General features: G+C 38.7%; 1 protein-coding gene across 5 annotated transcripts in view; it reads left to right on the forward strand.

Moving 5' to 3' along the window:
- Nucleotides 1-22,045, forward strand: part of TMEM63A (transmembrane protein 63A) — a 58,150-nt gene that overhangs the window by 17,356 nt on the left and 18,749 nt on the right. For all 5 annotated transcript variants that reach the window (XM_081336428.1, XM_081336432.1, XM_081336429.1 and 2 more), the window contains exons 10-17: nucleotides 6,120-6,200; nucleotides 7,304-7,427; nucleotides 14,483-14,616; nucleotides 15,315-15,452; nucleotides 16,568-16,721; nucleotides 17,397-17,503; nucleotides 20,417-20,503; nucleotides 21,783-21,842. In XM_081336428.1, the coding sequence (XP_081192554.1) occupies nucleotides 6,120-6,200; nucleotides 7,304-7,427; nucleotides 14,483-14,616; nucleotides 15,315-15,452; nucleotides 16,568-16,721; nucleotides 17,397-17,503; nucleotides 20,417-20,503; nucleotides 21,783-21,842 (885 nt within the window). The remainder of the gene's footprint in view (nucleotides 1-6,119; nucleotides 6,201-7,303; nucleotides 7,428-14,482; nucleotides 14,617-15,314; nucleotides 15,453-16,567; nucleotides 16,722-17,396; nucleotides 17,504-20,416; nucleotides 20,504-21,782; nucleotides 21,843-22,045) is intronic.

Here is a 22,045-nt window from a genome sequence, read left to right on the forward strand (position 1 = left end):
GTTTTTTTTGTTTAAAATAGAAGAAAAAACTAAAAAGATCAAAATAACTCTGGGGTGACATCTGCTGGCTGAACGTGAGATTGTAACCTGTTATTGTCTAAGAGAGACTGTGGACAGCTTAGAAGAGAGATAAGATATATCCAACCTTGAAATATCAGCTGTAAGAAATTCAGCTCTGTTTTTCACTCAGTGGACTTTCTGACGGTAAGCTTTCAGTTTTAATATACTACAATGGAAGAAAAACAGGAATGGACTTTTCCTACAGAGGAAGAAAAGCAACAAACACTTTGTATTCTAAAAGCGATTGTCCGAACTCTCCTTACAGCTCGAGATGAAATAAGAAACGGCAGGAAAAAACAAGAAAGCAATCTGGACATTCAAACTCAAACTATGATTTCAGCTAAAGAATCATCTATACAGAAGCCTAGAGAAAAAGTGGAATAATTAAATGCTACGACAAAAGATTCAACTATTCAACAAATACAGATAATGGGAGACACAGAAAAGAAATTGATAATAGAAAAAAAGGAAAGGACTTTTCTTATAAATCTGAAGGAATCTAAAGGTTCAAAAGAAAAACAGATGAAAGAGAAGATAAATACTTTGGGACAACCATGTCCAGATGGAAAAACGAGACGACCTGATAGATCAGCTAGTCCTCTTAAAAAATGGCAAGTGGATGGTCTTTTCAATGCCAAACAAGAGCTACAACAACACAAAGAGATCTGCTTGATGATTTAAAAGCAAAAACACAGAAGATGATTTGGCAAAGAAAAAAAAAGCTAGAATAAGACTGAAAAAAAATAGGGTTTTGATTTACATATGACATCTAAAGTAGAATATACACAAATAGATAAAACAAGTATTCTGAACATAATGGTGTGAGATAAAGAAAATTTTGGTCATGCTTAATTTAGAAGTATAAATATTAAAATAAGAATTTTATATTGTTTTATTAATTTGTTAAGGTAGATGATAAGAACCTATATATTAGATGTGTACCTTAAATATTATATTTTGTGAGGAATGGTGATAAAGAAATTGTGGACAATTAAAAATCTGGAAAAATAAATATTAAATGTTAAATTTAAATATTAAGGGAAAATTAAAATTGGGAAAGGCTTATTAGGTCACTGATGGGCTAAAAGATTGAATGTTAAAAACAATTAAGATTTAAATACAAGATATTGTGATGAGCTGAGACAAAGAAAAATTTTGCTTAAATTAAACCTAGAAGTACAAACACTAAGTATTAAATTTGAATATTGGTTTGTGGTATAAATGTTAACAGTTACAAAATACAAAAACAAATGAATCAAATATGAGATAGTAAACTAAAAGAGGAAAAAGAGGAAATAAGTGTGGAAATAAAAGTAATCTTGGCAATTTTAAGATACTTGAGAATTACTAGAAAATAAGAATAGTACCTTGTATTGTTAATTGGTTGATGTAGACCAGGGCTTTTCAACGACGTAAAAAAAAGTAAAAAGTATTTTTTTTACTAACCTGCTATCAGCTGCATTCCGTTTCTCCATTCGCTTCTCAGTCGCGTGTTTGTGGGACAAAAAAGTTCCATGAGACTTTCTAACTACTCGCAAGATCTCACGAGAAGTTGGAAAGTCTCCTGGAACTTTTTTTCTTTTTTACCGATAGTCCCACAAACACGTGGTGAAGGCAGAGAAGCAGAGAAACGCAATGCAGCTGAAAGCAGGTTAGTAAAAAAAAATGCTTGGGGGTGGTGAGGGTACTGACAAGTAACGCCAGTGCCCAGTTTCAACTGGCAGAACCTGGCTAGGCTTGTTCCGTCCAGATGTCTTTTGCGCTCGCCGAAAGAAGGGAGGGAGCCCCACCTTTCCTCCTGAACACTCGAGTGGGGTTTCTGTGATCACCCCTCCACAAAAAGCAGGTGGTTCGCACCTCGTTGGGCTCTGCCATCCTGTTGCTTGGCCGCAGCAAGTAGTAGACAAAGTTTGTGCAGGACAGGGAGGCTCTCTGGCACGCCAAGGAGAGCTGAGTCCGAGTCCGGCAGGCATTTCCCAAAGGGTCCTGCAGTCTCCCACCTTCCCTTGCCCGGGGGGGGGAGGTCATCCCTGCAGGGAGAGAGAGCCAGACACAGCGGCATGCTGGAGAGGCTGGCCAGAAAAGACCAACTATAGGAAGGTTGGACTAGCGGCCAGGTGAGAGAGCTTTGAGGCTGCAGGGTCACCTTCGGCCGGTGCCAGACTCTCCTGCACTGAGCCACACTGTGGCTGAGAGGCAGCGGGCGATGGAGGAGGAAGAGGAGCAAGCCTTGGTGGGTGCCAGCAGCAGCAGCAGCGTGATCCCTGAGAGTTTCTCCAGGCTCTGGACAGATGTCATGGGGATCTTGGTGAGCAGCTGCCCTACAGAGATGGGAAAGGTAACCTGGGTGGTGCGCCGGGGGCTTTGGGATCCTCTTTTGAAAGGGGACTCTTGGGGACAAAATGGGCCAGCCCGAAGAGTCGCCTGGCTGGCAATGTCTGTGTGTTGGATCGGGCACACTGGCGGGGGGGGAACATTTGTCCAGAAGCAGCACCTCTTCCTTTGCATGTTGATGCTGCTTCTTGGCCATCCTGATCCCGCTTGAGCAACCCGCTCAGGAGGGTGTTGGGCGGGTTAAGAAATCCTGGCAGTTTGTTTTGTTTTGTTTTCCAAAGCTCCCTTTCTTGTTCTGCAATGGAAGGGGACAGTTTGGGGTGGGTTAAATGTATGGGCTGAAAGTGGCACTGATCCTGGCACGTCTGCTGAGCCCCAAAGAAGCACTTATCACCTGGAAAGCAGCACGGCAGGTCACATGGGCAGCCCTCGGCCGCTCCCCTCCCCTCCGCGCTTCCAAATCGATCCCTAGGCCAGCGTTCCTGGCTGAGGAATTCTGGGAGTTGAAGTCCAGAAGTCATAAAAGGGCCAATTTTGAAGACCCCCTGCTGTATATCAATTTTGCTGCATGTCGAGAGGTGTTACCTCACAAGAGCCTCAATTCTGATCGTTGATTGGTTCGCTGTCCCTTCAGTCAACTCCCTTGTCAAGCGGCTTGTAATTGGGTGATGCTGTTAAACTCTTGTGCTGAGTGGGAGGGCATGCCGCTGTGGCTCTTGCTCTCCAATAGGCTGCGGGGGCCACCCTGGAGGGAAGGGTTATTTTACAATGGGTGTGAGAGAGAGACAGGAGGGGAGGTTATGGTGGGAGAGACAAAAACGCTTCCGAGTGGCCTCATCATGGCTGCCGCCTCCCGTTACGGGTTGTGGTTCTTTCAATCCTGGCGCACAGCTCTGGTAAGTGGGCAGGTGAGCACGAGACAGTTCAGGGCATCACCAGCTGCCCCTTTTCCTCTTGAGCCTCTTTCCGGTAACAGAGGCTCAGGATGCCTAAGTGGCCTTATTGTTAGGAAGCGATGATGAGCTTATGTTGATTTCTTAACCGGAAAATCCCCCATCAGAATATATTTCTTCTCATTAGGAGCTTGTCTTCTTGTGACAGTTTGGGCTATACCGAGTATTAATTTTCCTCAATTTATGTCTGTAAAGTGATTTGAGGGGCGTGGATGCTTGGATTATGATAGAAGTGTTAAAGTTAAGTGGGCATCAGGTTTCTTGGTAAAAATGGATTTGAAAGGAAGGAAGGAAGGAAATGACAATGAGTGAGGGAGGGAAGGAGGAAGGGACAAAAAGGGAGGGAAGGAAGGGACAATGGGAGAGGGGAAAGATAGAAAGAGGGAAAGAAATAGAGGGAGAGAAAGGGAGAGAAATAGAGAGAAGGAGAGAGGGAGGGAGAGAGAAATAGAGGGAGAGAGAAATAGGGAGAGAGAGAAGGAGACAGAAAGGGAGAGAGAAGTAGAGATGGAGAGGGAGAGAAGGAGAAAGAAAGGGAGGGAGAGATAAATAGAGGGAGAGAGAGAGGGAGAGAGAAATAGAGGGAGAGAAAGATTAAATTAGCAACATGGTTGTTAAGTGAATCTGGTTTCCCCACTAACTTTGCTTGTCAGAAGGTTGCAAAAGGCGATCACATGACCCTGGAACAATGTGACCATCATAAATATAAATTAGTTGCCAAGCATCCAAATGTAAATCACATGACCCTGGGGATGCTGCAATGGTCATAAGTGTGAAAAATGGTCATGTCACTTTTTTCAGTGCCATTGTAACTTCGAACAGTCACTAAGCGAACTGTTGTAAGTCAAAGACTACCTGTACGTTATCATTTTTTGCTTTTTTTTCGGTCAAGTTTTTAACACTTTGCTGGGCAACTGGTTGTACTCGGATATTGCCTTATCCTAAAAGTGGTACAATTGTTGAAAAGGTTGAAAAGCCCTGATGTAGACGGCGAGAAGTCTATATAGATAAGAAGTGTATTCAGAACTTTAGACTGTGGGGGAATCGTGATAAAAATTGGGGTCATTTAAAATTTGGAAATGATAAAGAATAAATGTTAATTTTAAAATATTAGTGGAAAATTAAAATTAAGAAAAAATTATTAGGTCATTGACTGTCTAAAACGGGTCGGCAACCTGAAACGGTGAAAGAGCCACTTGGAACCGGTTCCCTCACAAAAGAAAAAAGTGGGAGCCGCAAAATGCAAGGCAACCCTTGGATTGAGCTGCAGAAGGACGGGTGGGGGGGGCAGGACCAGTGTATGTCTCACCTTAGGCTCCACGCTTCAATGAAGCCTGTTGTTCTGCGCATGCCTTTTCCTCCACCCAAGAAGCAAAATAAAGGGCGCCCAGGGCACACGCTTATGCTCAGTTGTATGTTTGGAACCCACACACTCCATTTGTAGTTGCGGTGTCCCTGGGTGGGCTCTTTATTGTTCGGCCCACATGCCTTTCCTTCCCCCCCACTACTACCCTTCTCCCCCTGCATTTGGTTAGCCTTGGAGCCGCTGCTTCAAGGTGGTGATCCTGGGAAACCGCTCTGCCCAGCCAGAGGAAAGTGGAGGGGGCTGTCCACGGGAGGCACCACATGGCAAGAGGTGCTGGGCAGCTTCTCTGTTGTTAGCGGTGCCTCAAGAGCTTGGCGTGGGTGGGAGTTGGAGGTTTGGCGGAGGCTTGCAGAGCTGCTGCCTTCGGCTCCTCTTCATTCGGGCCATCCGAATGAAGAGGAGCCGAACGGGCTGGCGGAAGCTAGATGGCCCGAAAGAAAAGCAGCCAAAGGCAGCAGCTCTGCAAGCCTCCACCACCCCCTTCGTTCGGGCCAGCCAGCTGAGAGAAGGGGATGGCCAAAAGGTGGAGGCCGACAGAGGAAGCTTCTGAGACCCCTCCAGTGGGATCCCCCCTGGGCTAGCAGACGTGGCGGTGGAGCAGGACAAAGGGAGACCTGCCGGGCAGGGAAGCGGCAGGCCCAGAGCACCCCGAGACTGGCTTCCCCTACCCAGCAGCAGGTAGAAAAAGGGCCCACTCACCTTTCCAGTCCTCCCGTCTCTTCCTTCGCTTCCTCTGCTGCTGCCACGTGCAGTCCAAAGAAGCAAAGAAGTTTGTGGGCAGTCCCACAAACCAAAGAAGTTCAACCAATCAATTCAAACTTTGGGAGTTTTTTTTTTTGTGTGTGTGAGCAGTTTGAATTGATTGATTGAACTTTTTTAGTCCCACTTTTTTTTCGGAACTGCACATGGTGGAGGAGGACTTGGGAGCCACAGGAGAGCATGCGGCTCTGGAGCCGCGGGTTGCCAACCCTTGGTCTAAAAGATGGAATGAAATTAGGATGTACATAAATTGAAGATTATTGATGAATATTACAAAGTGATTTGTTGTTTGATTGATAAAATAAGAACTGTGTTGGCTTGAATATTAGACAGTATAAATAAAGGGGGAAAGAGAGGAAATTAGTTGCTGTAATATTTTGAGATTTGTATTGATACTTAAATGTAAAGGAATAATTGTATTCAGCTGCCGCGTTGCTTTTCAAATATGTTAACGCAATATTAAAAAAATAATATTTTTTTTAAAAAAACACAGTAAATCTATTCTAAAATATGTCAGATTTGGTCCTGTTCAAAATGGGCTTGGGGCTGAACCACTTGATTTTGTACTGTAAGCATAGTATTTTGAAACTTTGTTTATCCTCCTATAATTAATCTGTGGTAACATAACTATTTTTTCCCTTTTGCAGAGAGGCCTATCCAACTTGCATTGTGCAGGAGGTGCAGTTATGTTATGATGTAGCCAAACTCACATACCTGTCCGATGAAAGGTACCTGTATTATGGAGAAAGCATCTTTAAGTTTAAGTATAAAATACAATATGTTAACTGAGGGATCCTTGGTGCTCTCTGAGCTTGCTTGTTTTCTTGCAGATGTTTCATTACTCAAACTAGGTAACCTCATCAGTGCTACTGATGTTAGAACTGATGATGTTACCTAGTTTGGGTAATGAAACATCTGCAAGAAATCAAGCAAGCTCAAAGAGCACCAAGGACCCCTCATGTCAACCTCGAACTACAAATATTCTCCTTTATTTGTATGTTAACTACAATATGCTTTCTGTGCCATTGTCATAAATACTGGTTGTCTGTCACCAGACTTGTAGCATGAGACCCGAGTTGTAAAACTTATTATATACTATATATGCGCAAACACTCTATAGAGAACACATTGGGAGGATCATAGTAATGCTCACAATAGAATTATTTCATTTGTTTAATGTCTGATTCTCTCAGTGAAATAATTCATACATTTTCTTTTGAATCAATTTGACTCTTGTTCTGAGAAATTTTAATGGAGTGTGTCTGTTGTGGAAGCTGCATTGTGTGTACTGAATTTATTTAGATACAGGATGGCCTGGTGCATTAAATCCAGTGCTGTTTTAAACAAGGGTCTAAGCTTGTATTTTAACTTATGGTTTGATTATTTTGAATCCTGATTTTTGAAGAGAAATGCTTTCATTGGTGTCCTGTAAAAGACCCTGTTTATGACCCAAAATGTTTAAGCATACTTTATAATATTAAAGATGATCTATTCTTAATAATTTCTAGTACAATAAAAGTGTACATCCTTTCAAAACCTATTGTGGTACTGTAAGATCTTTGAAGGGTTTTCTTCCCTAATTAGGTTCCTCTAGTTAACAGAATTGACTGCAAAGCTTAAAAGTGAATCTTATATAAATACCATCTATATGATTATATGCATAATTAAAGAAGTAGAAATATTTGGAAAACCTATTATATGTGTTATCCACTTAAGTATATTGTCTATCATGTGAATATTATTTGTGAAAATGAGTACATATTTTAGCTATACACTTCATTTTAATAACAAATTCCTTGCTATATCACATTTATGTATGTGTTTATACCAGAAAAAAGGCAGAGAAGAATGTGGCTTATTATACCCAACTGTTTGAGCAGACTGGTAAAAGATATCGCATAAATACAAAGCCATGTGGTCAGTTCTTTTGCTGTAACACCAGAGCATGTGAAAGGGTAAGAAGCTGTTGTGTTTCTTAGTTAAAATGTTAAATCATTAGGTAAGGTTTAATGTTTAAAATGTTTAAAATTAGGTAAGGTTTGCCATACTTGCTTTTTAGGAAAAGACTAATAATTTAAAATGGAACTGCTTTTTAAAGTTCATTCTCCCCAGCAATTATTGAATCAAATGCAAGGTCAAGTGACTTATATTCCCTTATGCTTGTCAGAGTATTTTTTTCTAAATATACCTAGATGGTAACTTTTTTTAGAAGTTTGGTTTATTATTATTGAAATAACTGAGCGTGAAACTTGCTAGTCAGCTAGGGAAGGAAAATAAAAAGAAACAAATGGAACAGTGAAATAGGATTTTATATATAAATACTTGAATATTAAAAGGTAACAGCACTTCCGGTAGCGCTGCCGCGCCGAATGGCGGCGTTTTAGAAACCACCCGACCTTGGGAAGCGTTAAGCGCTAGGAGACAGCGAATATCAGCTGTTCCGTGGCACCAAAGTCTCTCCCTCGGGAGAAGAGGGAGAGACGAGCCTGTCTGGGTAGAGGTAGAGCTCCCCTGTCAATTCCTCACCTAGTTCGGGGGTTGATAGGGTGAGTTCCCTCGGAGCCCAGGCTCTCTCCGCTCCCAGGACGCTTTCACTTCCATAAGGGAGTGGAACCAGACGCAACAACTACATCTGCTGCTTAGATGGGACTGTGAATATTTTTCTCTGAGAAGCAGGCAGAGCGAAACAGGAGGATTTGAATTTTCAAGTTGGATTTTAACTTTAACTCAGATTCATTATCTTCTTCAAGTTTTAAGCTGATTGAAACGGAGCAAAAATGGTGCTGGAATGTTGCTTTCTTGTATGAACTGACAGTTTTGGAAAGTTGTTACATTTTGTAACATAGCTTGAGATACAGTTTGCAATTGATTCTAACCAGTACCGGATTTTGTGTATTTGAGAGTTTGCCCTTTTTTTTTGTAAGGAATTTGGGAGGAAAACTTTTATTCTTTCTCCCTCCTCCCTTTTTTTTCCTGAACTTTGATTCTGCTAGAAGAAAGAGGAAATCGAAACTTAAGAGATGGCTGCAAGGCGTGGGGGAGGTCCTCCAATTTCTAAAAGTGCTATTTCTTCACCTTTATCACAAGCTGCAGGGCAAGCTACAATGAAAACTACAGCACATCCACCAATCCCCACCATCACCTGGATTTACATTGACAGATATTCAGCAAGTTGTGATGTAATGAACACAAGTATTACAGCAAGAAATAAAGGAAACAAAAGAAGAATTTGTTAATCAAAATATGCAGACGAGGGAGGATATAGTGCTTGCACTTCAGGGCTTGGCTGCACATATTGAACGCCTGGATGTTTGTGTGGATTCAGTTATGGAATATGTTGAGAATTTGGAAAATAAAATTATCAGTGCTGAACAGAAACTGGACAAGGCAGAGATTAAAATTGACAGAACAGAAGATGAAATTATTTTTTCTCAATATAGAAACATGGAGTTTGCATTGCGTATAAGGGGTTTGAGAGAGAACCCTAAAGAAGATTTGGAATGGGAAGTTGCACAGGCTGTGGCTCCTGTCTTGAAATGTGAACCTGAAGAATTAGTTAAAGAGATGGATAAAACATTTAGGGTTAATTCCTGGATTGCTAAACAGAAAAAATTTACCTAGAGATGTAGTGATTTACTTCTCCAGGAGATCAACTAGAAATGCAATCATCCAAGCTTTCTACCGGGAAAGATTTCAAATTGCAGGCCAAGATATTATAATTTTAAAGGAGATACCTCCTAAAATTCTTAGAAAAAGGAAAGACTTCGCCTTTTTGTCTGATGAGCTTAAGAAGCGACAAATTCAGTTTAGATGGGAAATACCCATTGGAATTGTGGTAAATTATGGAGGTACGAGGTATAGGTTGAACACAATTTCAAAAGCAAAAGATTTTTATACTAAGGTCCTTAAAGCAGGTTCACCACCGTCTCCTCGAGCTAAAGGAACAGAAGAACAGTTGAGTGAAGGGGCAATGTCACTGCCTCTTGAGGAGATGCAACAGGCTGAGACTATGGAGCAGAGTTTGGTGTTAAAAGAGGACCCGAGAGAACAGAGGATGACTAGGGCTGTATACAAGCGTAAGGAAAAAGAGCAAAAACAGAAGCTTGTATCTGGTTTAACTATGCAAGATGCGGCTGTTTTGGAGCCCATGGGAGGAGCACGCCCGAAGAGAGCAACAGGTGATCTTCAGGTCATGTTCCAAAGCCTCCTGGTCACCAGAGATGGTGAAGTTCCTGACATGGAATGTTAATGGTTTAAACTCACCACAGAAAATAGTATTTTACTATTTGAAACAACATAAAAATGACATTGTTTGCTTACAAGAGACTCATATTGCTTTAAAGGACCAAAAGTTTTTGGTTAATTCCCGGCTGGGAACACATTTTGCAGCCTGTGCTCTGGACAAGAAGGCTGGAGTGGTCATTTATTTAAGAAAAGATTTTTCGGCTAGATTAATTGAATCGGATAAACAAGGGAGATATGTTAGTATTGAATTGTTGCTACAAGGAAAGAAAGTTCTTCTTATTGGATTATATGCTCCAAATCAACAACAGCAAAAGTTTTTTAAATTTTTACATCAAAGACTAATCAAATTGGATTATAAATCTGTTATTTTGATGGGGGACTGGAATGGAGTTTTGGACTCATTTGAAGATAGGAAGGGATCTTCTAAAAACCCTCCTAATTATTCGAAACTGCCCAAAGCCTTTTTTGATTTGAAGGAAGATTTGGAGCTGAGAGATGTATGGCGGGAAAGGAACATGAAGGACAGAGATTTTACTTTTTTTCGGATAGACATAAATCTTTTTCTAGGATTGATTCTATTTTAATTACTACTGATCTTCTCTCTAGGGTTAAGAATGTTAAGATTTTTCTAGGACATTGTTGGATCATAGCCCTGTTTGGTTGGAGTTTTTTGCTGAAGATGATAATAGAAGATCCTGGAGAATGAATGAAAATTTATTCACAAATGAGGTGTTTTTGCAGAAATGTAGAGAACATCTGAAAGAATTTTTTGTTATAAATATGCATAAAGGTACATCGATGGGAATGGTTTGGGATGCTAGTAAAGCGTACATGAGAGGGGTCTTGATTTATATGAATAATGCTTATAGGCGTAGGCAAATGCAAAAACGTAAAGATTTTGAGGAAAAGATTAAATCTAAGGAGAAAGATTTTATTTTGAATCCATTGGATAATAATTTAAGGACCTCGATACATTTATTGAAAGAACAATTTAGTATGTTAATGGCTGACCAAGTAGCAACTAATTTGTGTTATGCTAAGCATAATGCCTTTTGTAATGCTAATAAGCCTGGTAGGTGGTTGGCTTATCAATTAAGGAAGGAACAGAAATTACGTACTATAGATAAAATAGAATATAAAGGAAAAGAAGTCTATCAACAAAAATTGATTAAGAGGAGTTTCTTAGATTTTTACTCGAAATTATATTCTAGAGAAAACATACAAGCTTTAGATATAGATAAATATTTACAGGAAGCACATTTTCCTAGGCTTTCAAAAGAACAACAACTTGAGATGAACTGTTTAATGACATCAGAGGAAATCTCTTTAGCTATTAAACAGTTGAAAGTGGGCAAGGCCCCGGGAACAGATGGATTAACAGCAATTTATTATAAAACGTTGTTGGTTGAAATGATTGAACCTTTAAAGATGTTGTTTAATGAAATTCAGACTGGAGGAGTAGTTCCTCCATCTTGGAGGACAGCCTTTGTATCGTTGATTCCAAAGGAGGATCAAGACCTTACTCAACCTAAAAATTATAGACCTATATCGCTTTTGAATATAGATTATAAGATTTTTGCTAAAGTATTGGCTAATAGATTAATGCAAGTTTTAAAGCAAATGATTCATAGTGATCAATTGGGATTTATATCTGGAAGGTATATGAAATATAATGTAAGACAAATTGTAAATTTGCTTGAATATCTGGATAAAAACAACCAAGTCCCTGCAGCGTTGATATTTTTGGATGCAGAAAAAGCTTTTGATCAATTGGATTGGCAATTTTTATTTAGAGTTGTAGAGGAAATGAATTTTGGAGAAGGATTTTTACATTCTATTAAAGCTATATATCAACAACAAACTGCACAAATTATAATTAATGGGGGGGTTAACAGAGATGTTTAAAATTGAAAAAGGTACAAGACAGGGATGCCCCCTATCACCATTGTTGTTTGTATTAACGTTGGAGATTTTATTAATTAAAATTCGAGAGTCTTCTATGATAAAGGGAATTAAAATAAAACAGAATGATTATAGATTGAGAGCTTTTGCTGATGACTTGGTTGTGACTTTATCTCAACCGATACAATCGGTTATAGATTTGATGGAAATTATAACTCAGTATGGTAAGGTTTCTGGGTTTAAGGTAAATAGTAATAAGACCAAGATATTGTCTAAGAATATGTCTGTGAGTGAAAGGGAAATGTTAATCAAATTAACAGGTTTTGAAATAGTAAAAAAGGTTAAGTATTTGGGAGTGTATATTGCAGCTTCAAATGCAAAATTATATAAGAATAACTATGAAACACTATGGGTGAAGATACAAAAGGATTTAAATAATTGGAAAAATTTACAATTATCTCTATTGGGAAGAATTGCAGCTGTTAAAATGAATGTTCTGCCGAAGTTTCTCTTTTTGTTTCAAATGATACCTATATTGAAAAAGGATGCCAACCTTGATGAATGGCAGAAGGGTATTAATAAATTTATCTGGGCGGGGAAAAAACCAAGAGTCAAATTTAAGATTCTGCAAGATGCTAGGGAAAGAGGGGGACTCAAGGCGCCTAATTTGAAATTGTATTATGATGCGGTGGTCATGACATGGGTTAGCGATTGGCTTAATCTAACTAATAAAAGAATACTTCACCTTGAGGGTTGGGACTTGGTATATGGATGGCATGCATATTTGCTTTATGACAAAAAGGTAGACAGGGCTTTTAAATCTCATATTCTTAGAAGTGCTTTGTTACGTGTCTGGAAAAAGTATTATTATAAGTTAAATTATAAAATACCTATTTGGGGAATTCCCGGACACGCGATAGAAGGTGTATCTATGGGAGTGAGTTTGGATATGGTTTCCTATAAGGAATTACTTAGATTGGAAGGGAATAATTGGCAACTTAAATTATTAGATGAGTTAAAACAAGAAAACATAAATTACTCTTGGTTCCAATACACCCAACTGATGGTAACTTTTTTTAGAAGTTTGGTTTATTATTATTGAAATAACTGAGCATGAAACTGCTAGTCAGCTAGGGAAGGAAAATAAAAAGAAACAAATGGAACAGTGAAATAGGATTTTATACAGTCATGGCCAAAATTATTGGCACCCCAGAAATTTTTCCAGAAAATCAAGTATTTCTCACAGAAAAGTATTGCAGGAACACATGTTTTGCTATACACAGGTTTATTCCCTTTGTGTGTATTGGAACACAACAAAAAAGGGAGGGAAAAAAGCAAATTGGACATAATGTCAAACAAAACTCCAAAAATGGGCCGGACATTGGCACCCTTAACTTAATATTTGGTTGCACACCCTTTGGAAAAAATAACTGAAATCAGTCGCTTCCTATAACCGTCAATAAGCTTCTTACACCTCTCACCCGGAATTTTGGACCACTCTTCCTTTGCAGACTGCTCCAGGTCTCTCTTATTGGAAGGGCGCCTTTTCCCAACAGCAATTTTAAGATCTCTCCACAGGTGTTCAATGGGATTCAGATCTGGACTCATTGCTGGCCACTTCAGAACTCTCCAGCGCTTTCTTGCCATCCATTTCTGGGTGCTTTTTGACGTATGTTTGGGGTCATTGTCCTGCTGGAAGACCCAAGATCTCGGACGCAAACCCAGCTTTCTGACACTGGGCTCTACAGTGCGACCCAAAATCCTTTGGTAATCCTCAGATTTCATGATGCCTTGCACACATTCAAGGCACCCAGTGCCAGAGGCAGCAAAACAACCCCAAAACATCATTGAACCTCCACCATATTTCACTGTAGGTACTGTGTACTTTTCTTTGTAGGCCTCATTTCATTTTCGGTAAACAGTGGAATGATGTGCTTTACCAAAAAGCTCTATCTTGGTCTCATCTGTCCACAAGACGTTTTCCCAGAAGGATTTTGGCTTACTCAAGTACATTTTGGCAAACTGTAATCTTGCTTTTTTATGTCTCTGTGTCAGCAGTGGGGTCCTCCTGGGTCTCCTGCCATAGCGTTTCATTTCATTTAAATGTCGACGGATAGTTTGCGCTGACATTGATGCTCCCTGAGCCTGCAGGACAGCTTGCATTCCTTTGGAACTTGTTTGGGGCTGCTTATCCACCATCCGGACTATCCTGCGTTGCAACCTTTCATCAATTTTTCTCTTCCGTCCACGACCAGGGAGATTCGCTACAGTTCCATGGGTTGCAAACTTCTTGATAATGTTGCGCACTGTGGACAAAGGCAAATCTAGATCTCTGGAGATGGACTTGTAACCTTGAGATTGTTGATATTTGTCCACAATTTTGGTTCTCAAGTCCTCAGACAGTTCTCTTCTCCTCTTTCTGTTGTCCATGCTTAGTGTGGCACACACAGACACACAATGTAAAGACTAAGTGAACTTCTCTCCTTTTTATCTGCTTTCAGGTGTGATTTTTATATTGCCCACATCTGTTTCTTGCCCCAGGTGAGTTTAAAGGAGCATCACATGCTTGAAACGATCTTGTTTACCCACAATTTTGAAAGGGTGCCAATAATTTTGTCCAGCCCATTTTTGGAGTTTTGCTTGACATTATGTCCAATTTGCTTTTTTCCCTCCCTTTTTTTGTTGTGTTCCAATACACACAAAGGGAATAAACCTGTGTATAGCAAAACATGTGTTCCTGCAATACTTTTCTGTGAGAAATACTTGATTTTCTGGAAAAGTTTCTGGGGTGCCAACAATTTCGGCCATGACTGTATATAAATACTTGAATATTAAAAGGTAACAGCACTCTGCTTTTCAACAGGAAGATGCTATAGATTATTATACTGGAGTTACCCAAAAATATGTGGAAGAATACTTGAAAGAAAAGGAGCTAATTCAGGATAAGCCATTGGGAATGGCTTTTGTAACATTCCAGAGGATAACTATGGCCTCTATGTGAGTGTGTATTTTTAAAAAATTATTGTTATTAATTATTTTAAATGAAATGAAACATCAGTCTATCCCTACTATTACCTCCCAAAGCAGTTCTATTAAATCCTATTTGAAGGCAATGCAAAAAAATCCCGGTGATGGTCCTGGTGACCAACCCAGATTGGATCCTGCAACACAGAAATCCTATTAAAAGGCATCTCTGTAGTGTATATCATTGATTAGTAAAATGGATCTCTTGATTGGGCTACATTGCTTTGGATAACAGATCAATCATTACATCTTTCCGATAGTAATATTGTAAACATTTTCTTATAATATACTTTATTTGTGTGTCTTTGACTTGCAACAAACTTGACAAAAGTGCTTTATGACCCAAACAGCACTTCTGGCTGTCATAAAATGTCTCACTGTCTCCTTCCCTCCATGGTGATATGACCACATTTTATGTGCTTGACAGCTGATTCACATTTATAATTGGTTGCAGCACCCCACAATCACATCATCAAATTTACAGTATTTTTTGCTGGTTTTCAGCAAAAAAACATTTGGGGGAATGGATTTGGACTTCTGACCGCATAATTCACTTGATGTCTGCTGTAAAAATAGTCATAAAATTGAGGACAACCTGTATGTACAGTTTATAAAAAAATTGATTTATGCTGAGACAACCATAAAAGCTAAAATGCTTAATTTTACTGTAGCATTCTTAAAGATTACAATGCCTGTAAATGTCAAGGCTTTAAGTGCAAAGGAGAACCTCAACCATCAGCCTGTAGCAAAGACCTTCAGATTTCCAAGTGGAATATTAAATACGCTACATATCCTCAGGATGTTTGTTGGTAATGTATCTTATTTTTCCCTCTTATTTCACGTGTAAAAGAAATGAAATTTGTTGCCATTGCTTTTTCCAGAATATGAATGAAATTTATTTTAGCTATTATCTATATTATTGTCAGATTATTTAATTCTGAAGCTAGAAATTGATAGAGCATCTTGAAAATACAATCTCAAAACCATTACATTGATCTCCAGAGTAAAAATATAAACTAGTTTAGTGCATGTTTTATAAATGATTTAAGGTACAGTGTTGCTTAAAATATTGAAAATTCAAAAGGTTCACAAACTTTTAAGCACCACTGTATTTTGCAGGACTTCTATATTCTGCTTCACCAATACACATGTCTTACAGTCAAGACTGAGCATTCAAATCCTTATTTTAAACTAATGTGAAAGAAATCTAGCCAATTTTTATTTATGAGTCTAGATGAACTTATTGTCTCTCATTTTGAACAAGCTCTGTTCCAGAGTTAGAGGAATTTTTATCAGAGCTCTGTCACCTTTCGGTAAAAATTATTGCAGTGGGGGCCTTTCTGGATTCTTCTGTAAAGGCAAACAAATGCTGCATTGTGAAGAAACAATGTGTATATGGGGGAGGGGAGGTAGATGATTAGTTTGCATTGGGGGAAGCAGCAGGCCAGGGAAGGACATAAGCCACAGGTCTGCAACCCGCAGCTCCGGAGCCGCATGCGGCTCTTTCAGCTGTCTCCTGCGGCTCCCAGTCCACTGCCGTGCAGTCCAAAAAAAAAAAGTGGGACTAAAAATGTTCAACCAATCAATTCAAATATGCAGGGTAGGTGCATATCTCGCCTTGGCTCCACTCTTCAGTCAAACCCTGTTCTGCGCATGTGCGCATGTACACACATGCGCACACATTTTTTGCGGCTCCCAGTTTTTCCTTTTGTGAGGGAACCGGTTCCGAGTGGCTCTTTCACTGTTTCAGGTTGCTGACCCCTGACATAAGCAATCCTTTTGCCCATTCCATGTCCACTTCAGGTTTACCTATAACTTTCTCATTTTTACATATTTTTATTTTAAACAAAACAGGCCATATTCTTAATACCAGTTTGGAAAATAAGCACTATTAATTGCTGTCTTCTCTATTTTTTCTTGACAGGAATAACCTCTCAACTCAAGGACGGAATTGGTGGGGTAGATGGCTTTTTATCAATTTACTCCTTTTTGTTGGCCTCTTTTTCTTGACAACCCCTTCTATCATAATTTCAACAATGGACAAGTTCTATGTAACCAAACCTATACAATATCTTAATGTGAGTAATGCACTATATCTGATATTAATCATCTCTGCTTCTTTATGCACTCATAAAAGATTTAGCTCTGAGGTTAAACTTAAATATCATTCTAATTTATGTAAGGCAAAGAAAAATTAGATAAGGTGAAATATAATCACATTTAATAAACACTGACAGATATTTTTCAAATATAGGCAAGCAAACTTCATCCTTTAAGTCCCAAGTCCAATATTTGTGTTCCCTGGTACACTGTCTATTTTACTGCCAGAATTCATTCTTCTGCATTGTTGAGATAGGAAACACAAAATTATATCCTCAGTAAGTTTAACGTCAATTAAAATTCTACCTTCCCAAGAAGGAGATAATCTCAGCATCATGCCAATCTAAGCCCTTAGACACTTCAAGAATTTGTCATGTCAGTTCCTTGCCACCAAAAGTTGTTCGTCTTGTTTTAAAGGATTTTGTTTGGAAATGGTAATCACCAAGTATTTTCTTTTTGAATTGTAATCTTTGTTTTTGGATTAAGCTGCTAAAATACTTGGATCTCTTTCCAAATCCTACATGTCATTATTCTTTTCATAAGACCAATTTTATTTCAGTGGTGGTTAAGCTGATACAATAAACATGTTTAGCTTGGTTGCATTCAAGGTAGTTCTACAGAACTGGTTATATTTCTCTCTATTCTTTCCTCAGAATCCTGTTATTAGCCAATTCTTCCCAACACTCCTTTTGTGGTCCTTTACAGCTTTGCTACCAACAATAGTCTATTATTCAACAGTGTTTGAATCACACTGGACAAAGTAAGAATATCTTTCTTTTGGCTCATCAAATTACATTGGAGGATTTAAAAGATAGGAAAGGCATGGAGAATATTCAGAATTTGTAGTAATGTCTATTTTCCCCACATTTTTTTCTGCACAGTTCTGATTTTAACTTTACGTAAACTACAAAATAATAGTTATATTAATTATTAATGTCTGTTCACATAATGTGAAGTCACATCTGCCATTTCTTTAGCTTGTGTTGACCTTTATATGTATTGAATTCTTCCTTAGGATATTGTAATGTATCAGCATAGTATATGTCAGATCCAAGCAGTGTGGTCTTTTGCAATTGATGGAATTATTATAATTATTTGTTTATTTATGGTCCAAGAGCAAGTCACAAAATTTAAAACACAGCACACCATTAATATATAAATATAACGGTAAAGGTTCCCCCGCACATGCGTGCTAGTCTTTTCCGACTCTAGGGGCCGGTGCTCATCTCCGTTTAAAAGCCGAAGAGCCAGCGTTTGTCCAAGGACGTCTCCGTGGTCATGTGGCCGGCATGACCAGACGCCAAAGGCGCACGGAACGCTGTTACCTTCCCACCGCAGTGGTCCCTATTTTTCTACTTGCATTTTTACGTGCTTTCGAACTGCTAGGTTGGCAGAAGCTGGGACGAGTAACAGGCGCTCACTCTGTTACGCGGCACTTGGGATTCGACCCGCCAAACTGCCGACCTTCTGATTGACAAGCTCAGCATCCTAACCCACTGAGCCACCGCGTCCCTTTAATATATATTTACCGGTATTTATTTATTTTTATTTTATATAAATATATAACCATACATATACAGATAGCCCTTGATTTATAACTGGTTGCTTAGCGACCAGTTTCAAATTTTGGATGCTCAATAACCAGCCCACATTTATGGCCATTTTCAGCACCCTGCAGTCATGTGACCGTGATTTACAATGTTTTCACTGGAAACCAGTTTTTACTTGTCTGGCCTGGTCACATGATGCCTTACTTTAAAGTAATTGTGGGCTCAATTATGGTCATAACTTGAGGACTACCTGTATATACTTGCTTTAGGCATAGAAAAATCCTAGTGGAATTTAAGCAGAGGATAATCAGACTGAGCCAAGCTTTCTTATCTCTTACAGCCCTGTTGTTCACTCCCCAATTATATATATTTATTCAAACTTAGAGGTTGAGTCTGTTTCACACATCCTTTTAAAATGCCCACTGTACTTGCATTGATAATCAAGAGCTAATATACCCACTCTTCAATCTGACTCTATTCATCATGAAAAGATTGAGGTTTTCTTACTAAATTATCAATATCCAGGTGTTTTGAAGGCAATAAATTATTTATTTATTTTCTTTATAGCCTTAGCTTATAGAAACTGCTAAACATCTTCAATGAATTGTTAATTCTATAGGTTTTCTCCCCTTTTTATATGTATTGTTATGCTTGCTTGGCTATATGCATCATATTTTTACGGTTGCTCATCTCACAAAATGTATTTCATGTCCTGGCTTTAGAGAGGGGAAAAAATAGTCATGCAATAGGCAGGCAAAATGTGGATGTGATGCAGGTGCTTTGGGGCGAAGCTTGCAGAGGCGCTGGGCAGGAATACACGCACACTGTGGAAGGAGTGAAGTATTTAGGAGCAATACATTTCCAGTGAGGTTTGTAAAAACATCAGGAAAACATGTCTGGAGAGATTGCAACAGAGTGGCATGGGGAGGCAACAGAGAAAGAGTTGGAAGAGTTGGGGAAGCAAGAGATAGGGTGTATATGTGCATGAGGGCTTAGCAGAGGCTGAGGAGAAGGCATAATCTGAATCAGACTGTCCATAATCAAATAGCACACAATAGTTTGACAAATACAAAGGGTTGAACAAGAGGCTTGATCAGGAACCCATCAAAATCAAAACAAAGTAGGAATCAAGAGCAGGAATTATGAAGCACAAAGCCAGATGACAAAGTGCTCCCTGCAAAGGAAAGCAGTCTGTGCAGTTTAAATCCTGTGCAGTAGTGGATCAATCTCAACAACTCACCATTGCCTTGAGATCTCCAGGTCAGTTGACACATCCACATTTTAAGGGGCTTATGGAAAGTTAACAGTTGGTGAGGGCCAACCTCACCTTATGGGGGATGATGTTTCACAGGTTGGACACCAAAGCAGAAAAGACCTATATCCTGGGTTATACTAGATGCAACTTCTCAGAAGATAGAACTTACAACATACTTCTTCTGCCATATCTGATGGGATTGGCAGATGTAATCAGGAACAAGTGGTCCCTCAGATAATCTGGCCCCATGTCTTGCCAAAGGGCTAAAGTCAAAACCAGCACCTTGAATTGGATCGGGAAGTAAACTCTGAACCAATGCAGCTCACAGAGCTGAGGTGTGATATACGCTGTTCTAGGACCACACGTAAGTGTCTGTGGTGCTACATTCTGTACCGACTGAAGCTTTCAGGTGCTTCTCAAGGGCAGCCTCATGTAGAGTGCATTATAGAATCTAAATAGGAGGTGACCAGGGTGTGAGTGACAATGAGCGGAGCCTTCCTAGCCAGGAGATGTGCTGTATTTTGTGACTTGGTCTTGGATCATAAATAAAGAAATTATTTTTATACTTAACATGTTGCCATTTCACTGAAAATAGTCAACTAAATGATTGAGCAAATAACATTCAATGTATAGGTTCTCAGATCCAGTTCAGTATTTGACTTACGGATGCTTACACTAAAGGATTTTTTTTTTAGGTAGAACTGACAGAAACCAGTATAAAAATAGCACTGTATGTAGCAAATACCGCCAACTCCAGAGTAATCCAAAATCAATTTATTTCCAAATTTTAATTTTAAACATTTCCATTTGTAACTATCCTAATAATATTTGACAACTATTGATCAATCATTTTCTTCTTTTTTAATAGGTCTGATGAAAACAGATTAATGATGCACAAGATTTATTCATTTTTGATCTTCATGGTACTAATATTACCTTCGCTTGGTTTGACTAGGTAAAAGCTATCTTAAATTCTAGCTTTCTGATTATGAGAGGATTTCTTTTCTGTTAATGTTTTTTAAAAATATGCAGCCTTTAAATATCTGAAACAATCTTTGCCATGCCAGAGAAATATTTTCTTTTTCTTCCTAATTCTTTTTTCCTCCATTTTTTATGTCCACTTTGCAGTACAAAATTTTCATAAACTATGTAGGAATAATCAGCAGCTCTCTACATTTAAGTGTTTGAGAGGTAGAATTCTTTTCACTTGCTTACCTTATACACATTTTGGTCTATGTCTATTGTTTTTTTATCTATGTTTTCTTGATGGCTGAAATCCAGAATTGCCCACAGGGCTTGCCTTTTTGTTCTACAACTTTCCCACACCTTAGAAATCTTCTCTGGGAGGAATATAGTGAGTGGACAATTCATTCATAAACATTTAGGTTCTGTTTATGGAACTATAGAAACATAACCTTCTGATGTTTCATGTAATAGTTTTTCCCCCCTTTTCCATGGATACAGATATAGGGACAGGGGAATCATTTCTAAACAGTCATGGCATTTCAAAGGTCACTGTTAGTTCTGTTCCAGTGAGCCTTCAGCCATAATTGATTTTTTTGCCATGTCCATCTTGGGGAGCGGAGTGGGTTGGTCTGGTGTTATTTTTACTTTTTACACCATCTGAATAATTCCACCAAGAGCAGAATTTCATTGGATTTTATCCAAAACACTTTCCTATTTTTATTTTATTTTAAAATTAAAGACATTTTAATTGATTTTCATTGACTGAAAAGTTCAAATCAAACACGATACAGGTAGTTCTCTGTTGTAAAGCACAATTATTACATGGTTGTGTTGCTTAGTGATAGCAGTTTTGGCAGTCCCAATTGCTGTTGTTAATCATCATGAGTGGTTGTTATATGCTCATCACTTGCAACTTCTTGCTGGTTTCCCCAATGACTTTACTTGTCGGAAATCAACAAAGGTTGCAAATAATGACCAAAGAATATTGTGATGGCTGAAATTCTGAGGACCAGTAAGTACCACTCATTCAATGCTGTCAAATGTTTGAATAATGGCTGAATGAATGATTGTTAAACATGGACCATTCTGTAGCTTGGGATTTTTTTAAAATAACTTTTATGCTTTCATAATAAGTGTGGTGATAGTAACATATGACAGTGAAATTATATGCAAGACAATTAAAACTATTACATTTGTTGTACTTAATTTTTCTCTTCTATTTGATGTTGTAGTAAATTGAAGAAATTAACGCTAAACATTTCTTTCAGTCTGGATTTCTTCTTTCGCTGGGTATTTGATAAAGCATCTGAATCTAAAATTAGATTAGAGTAAGTATCTAAAAATAAGCTTTCATCCTTTTGCTAACTGGCCCAGGATATGCATGTGTCTTTAACTACTATTTTACTTATTAATCATAAATTGGAACCACCCAGTGGGAAGCCACAGATTCTTATGTGATAATTTGTTTGTCTTGGGAAATGATTTTGAATAAATAGGAAACATTGCTCTTTGTGTCTTCAGAAGCATTGCT

This window comes from Vipera berus (assembly GCF_964194415.1).
Source record: "Vipera berus genome assembly, chromosome: 1".
Classification (NCBI taxonomy): Eukaryota; Metazoa; Chordata; class Lepidosauria; order Squamata; family Viperidae; genus Vipera; species Vipera berus.